At 40.9% G+C, this 5,000-nt stretch overlaps 2 protein-coding genes across 3 annotated transcripts in view; one reads left to right on the top strand and one right to left on the bottom strand.

The window, feature by feature from the left end:
* The window catches only part of LOC143041552 (uncharacterized), a 933,705-nt gene that overhangs the window by 265,031 nt on the left and 663,674 nt on the right, over positions 1-5,000 (top strand). The window lies entirely within an intron of this gene.
* On the bottom strand, positions 703-1,461 carry LOC143041682 (uncharacterized). Its single transcript, XM_076213688.1, has one exon. The coding sequence runs from the start codon at positions 1,459-1,461 to the stop codon at positions 703-705; it is 759 nt and encodes a 252-aa protein (XP_076069803.1).

Below are 5,000 nucleotides of genomic sequence, written 5' to 3'. Positions count from 1 at the left end.
ATTTCTGACAACGCTTTGTTATTGTCTTCAATACTCTTCTTCAAATAGGCAAACATCTCGACACTTTTTGTGGGTGTAGTTTCTTCTTCTTTACCTTCCCTTTTACTTGATGTTGTAGCCTCGTCCTCCTCTTCAACATCATCACGCATAACCCAGTCTGGCATAATCATTTTGATGGATTCCTCCTCCGTAATCCTATGGATATCCTTTGGGATGTCTTTTGTTTCGAACTCGACTTCTTCCTCTTCAAAAAGAGTTTTATTTGCGACAGCGTCTCTCGATGGCTCCTCCTCGACAATAGCGGGCTCGTCCTCTATAAACAGCTCCTTATATACTCTGTTATGAGCTGGCCTCTGTACAATACCTTCATCTCCTTTGCGCCATCCCGTATAATATATCAACGAATCCCAACTGGTAACTCGTGAACACGCGACATAAAGTTGTCCGTGAGCAAAACATTGGACGGAATCAAGCAGTAACCCGCATCGCTCAAATGTTTGCCCTTGACTCTTGTTAATAGTCATGGCATAACTTAATTTAACTGGAAACTGTTTACGTTTAAAATGAACTGGTGTGTCTTGAGCCTCTAACACTATACGGGGTATTAGGACTTGTTCCCCCCGGTAACTGCCTCCAAGTATCTTCCCGACTATTACATTTTTCTTCAAATTCGTTACCATTATTCGAGTACCATTACAAAGCCTAGGAGGACAAATATTTCGGATAATCATCAAAATGCTTCCAACTTTCACCTTTAGAGCGTGTAAGGGCAACGACGGGCTTGTCATTGCATTGAAAACCGATGTTTGGACATCTGTTTCTTCTTCCCACCGGTGTATCTACGCTATAGTAGACCTTTTCCTTTTCTTTATTGCTTTCGTGTATCATCTGGTTGACACTGTCGACATCGTCATTTGTGGGCGAGACTATTGCTCTCTTTTCAAAGTAAGACATGTTCAAGTGGTTTTCCTCCAAGCCATCGTAAACTTTTGACACCAACTCGTCCCGTGAATAAGCCCGTACACCAAAATTCTTCTCGAAAACGATGTCGCCGTCTTTATGGGTGCCAATAGCTAAAAGTTGCTTCGCAAACTTGATGTTTCTAACATCACCCTTCTTTAAACGCACATTTTCTGTCAGTTCAAGCTTTGTTAGGCCATCCCACATGTAACTGGACTTTATGCAATATGCGAGTTCCTCCGCTTTTCCTCCGCCTCTTATAACTGGTAGAATTTGTCGAAAATCGCCAGCACAGACAAACACTTTTCCTCCCATAAACTTATCGTTCTCCATAATGTCTCGCAAGGTAATATCAAGTGACGTCAACATGTTTATATTGGCCATTACAACTTCGTCCCAGACTATCAGGCAAGTTTCTTCTAATAATCTTGCCATTTCTGTGTTTTTCTTAACACTACACGCTCTAACTTCATCGTGTTCCATTAACGGAATCTTGAACATGTTATGAGCCGTTCTTCCTCCTGAAAGAACCGTGGCTGCAATTCCAGAGGAAGCAACAGCCAAAGCGATCTTTCCTTGAGAACGAACAGTGTCTAGCAACAGATTCAAGACAAAAGATTTCCCAGTGCCTCCAGCAGCTTTAACGAATATGCAATTTGTTGCTATACTCGGATCCTTTTTTCACTCGTTTCATCACAGTTTCATAGACATTCCGTTGCTTGTCGTTTAGAAGCTTTATCTTTTCGTCGACGTTCTCCTTAAGCTGTTGCTTGTTGTAAGCTTTTTCCCTTCTGATAACATTAGATGACCTTTTGCCTCCTCTAGAAGATGGTAATCCATATTCGGTAATCGACCCTCCACTGCAATTCCACACATGTTGTTGAATGTTATCTAAAGCGTCCAAGTAGATTTCATCGTTGTACTCTGTTAACTTAGCCTTGTGTAAGTAATCGCTGGAAAAGTAATCTTTGACTTCTTCCCATATACCCGACTGGTCTTCGAGATCTGAAAAGACTAACATGCTTGCGTAGGTCTCTCGTAGTTGATTTCTATCATTGGTATGATTAATGATGTCAAAAATCGTCTCTTTCCAAGTTTCTTCATCACTCAGCAACCCTAACGCTTTAACGGCTTCTCTGTTTGTCTCATACATGACTCCGTCAATAGTGCGAAGGTCTTCGAATGATTTTGGGCCCTTCTTATGAGTAAGCAAGAGCCTCAAGTAAAACAGTTCTACCGTCTTGGTGGTTACAGCACGAATGCGTCCTAAACTATACGTACGCCTAAGCGTTCCTCCCAAATAGCCTTCTGTGCGTCATAAACGTAATGGAAGGGCAACTGGTTGTAATACAATGTCGCTGCAAACTCGTCTGTGTTGCATAATTTGAAAAAGGCAGTTAACTGCGTATCTTTTTGTATCTTAGAAGTAATTTCCTGCTCTGACGCTCCTTCACTATAAAACACTGAGTTTTCACCCTCTAAATGTATATCCAATGCAAACACGGGGGGAGAAGACCTATGGATTTCAAATTTGAATATCTTCCACGTCGCTTCATTAGCGTTGATGTAACGTGCTTCTTGGAAGTTCTTAACTTCGTTCACCACCTCATCTTCGCCTGAATTTTTTGTAAATAGTATCCGATCAGAACCTTTGTTTACGTATTTAGTCACGTAAGCAATAGCTTTAATTGAATTGGAGCATTCAACATTGATGTGCGCATCATACTTTAAGCAAAGAAAGGGGTTATAAGGAACAACCCACGAATTATCAATAGTTTTTTGCCCGTCTTTCAATTTCAACTGAAAAGAGTTACCACCTTCACCAATCGAACGCCTAACGTACTCCGGGTAACCGTTGTTGCCAAACAATAAGTCGTTCCTGCAAGTTTTAGGATATCCTTTAGCACACTTATCAGGTTTAGAACTTTTTCCTAGACAACACACCTGTGACTCGTCGTAGCCCTTGCAAGGACCATGTATCATACAACGTGTTACTGTCTCGTATAACCTGGGTTCCTGTTCTTTATCTGCTCTTATTATCTGTGATATTATGTCTGCCGTTACTCGAATTGACATCCAAAGTAATATATGGGCATGAGGTAAACCACGTTTTTGCCATTCAACACTATAAAGGTGCGCCTTAACAGGGCCAAAAGCATTTTTCTGCGTCAAATCATCTATTAAACTGTCTAATTTCAACTTGAAAACCCGACTTACGATATCTGGGCGATCGCACGGCTGTGTTCCTGGCCCGCTAAATTTTTCTAACGCTTCAGTAAGATCCGACCATTTAGGGTTCATCGTAAAGGTAATGAAGTAATCAGGTGAACCATAAGAAGACACATATGCTAAAGCATCCTGCTGGCGTTGCTTCATATACCTTGGACCTCCTACAAAAGTTGGAGGAAGTATAATCCTTTGCCCTGTCCTGTTTTTGTCATTGACCCTTAAAAGGTCGATTCTCTCTTTACGTATGTTACTATGGTTGTATTCCAAAAACCTCAACCTGCTTGTCTCAATTTTCACATAATTATCGACGACAAATTGTTGAAAGAGACGTCGCCCTCTTAAGATGTAGTTGAAAATTCCTTCTCTTTCCATGTAAAGTGCCGAATAGTACATCAACGCCGAAAGACATTTACTGCTTCCCTTCTTTTCCATTTTAAAACTGTAACCTCTGTCTCCATTAGGCAACAATAAAGGATACTGGAAGATATCGTAAAAGAAGTTTGTCGAGCTCAACATTCTAAGAGCAAACTTTGAATCTGGGAGAGGAGACGCGATTGTAACTTTTAGAGTGTCTTTATCTGGCCCAAAATTAACTATAGCCCCAACCTGACAGGAGGCTGTTGGTAAACTATAGACACCTTTGTGTTCCTTTGTTCTAACCTTTTCAGCTGTCTCCAAACTTATTGTCACGTCTGGTATTTTCTTCCTGTTTTCAACATACGTCTCAATCAACTTCTTTGCTGTTTTTATCTCTTCTAACATACCCTTGAGGGAAACATTGTTATTTGTCAAATAATCATAGAATTGCTCGATAATGTTTTCATTCCTAAGGCACTCAGCGTTTTCCCGCCTTCTTCTTTTAACAGTTTCGTTACATGCCTCTTTCTCATTATCTTTCTTGCCGGTATAACGTTCAAACCTATCACAACGTAACTTTATCTGCTGTTCTTTGTCATGGTAAAAGTACAAATCCAAGAAATTTTCCGCAGACTTCCAAAATGGTTTATTGACAACGGCTGCATCATTTTGTTGTCCTGTTAACAAACCTGGCTTCATCAGGCCTAACCTATGGTAAACTTTACCTTGAATTTTGTAACACAGTGCCGATTCTCGTTTATCATTTAACGCCCCCGAAGTTGCAAACGAAGTAAAACAGAAGACGTTGTTAAACGCTACAATGTTTTTGAGGAAGTAATTTGAGAGCGGAGAACTACCATCGTAAAGCCCCTTAATATTGTCACCCAATTTTGTCAATGCCAGTGTATTTATGGGAGTTTTTCCTCCATTGCAGCACATGGTCTTGCGTTCTCGCTTGAACAGTAGTGCTTGACACATCTTACACCTGAACGCACCTAACTCCCCGACCGAGTGAGGTGTAACTTTCGCCTCAGAAGTCTCCGTAATATGGCCGCGATATGATAGCGCTAAACGCTCTTTCATTTCTAAAAACTCAGGCTTTTTACCAAGGTCTTTACGTTCGACCCGCATTTTGTTTATCCTTTCAAATGCTTCAGTTGAAACATCTGCGTCAGAGGCTAAAAAGTTATCCCTCTTCATGAACTTTATCTGTTGCTTTATAGCTTTCTTACGCTTTTTATCTTCTTCTCTCTTAACTTTGTCTGCTGCGATCTCCGCTTTTGTTCGTCTTTTACGTCTCAAAGGATTACTTTTTGCCGTTGCTTCTATCTCTCGTTTAGTTTCCCTCAGGGTTGTCTTTATCTCCACCAATGTGCTATCAGGGTCTAACGGAAGTGGCTCTGTTGCTGTGATATCGCTTAAACTTGAAGTCACTGTGTCAACTGTGGCAACTA

Source organism: Oratosquilla oratoria, chromosome 31 (assembly GCF_046742065.1).
Source record: "Oratosquilla oratoria isolate Oo_2021 chromosome 31, ASM4674206v1, whole genome shotgun sequence".
Lineage (NCBI taxonomy): Eukaryota > Metazoa > Arthropoda > Malacostraca > Stomatopoda > Squillidae > Oratosquilla > Oratosquilla oratoria.
The sequence above is the reverse complement of the archived record's forward strand: the minus strand, read 5'-3'. Positions and strand labels throughout refer to the sequence as shown.

Coding starts and splice junctions, on each gene's coding strand:
- LOC143041682 (XM_076213688.1), bottom strand. CDS start 1,461: ATGTTCAAGATTCCGTTAATGGAACACGATGAAGTTAGAGCGTGTAGT.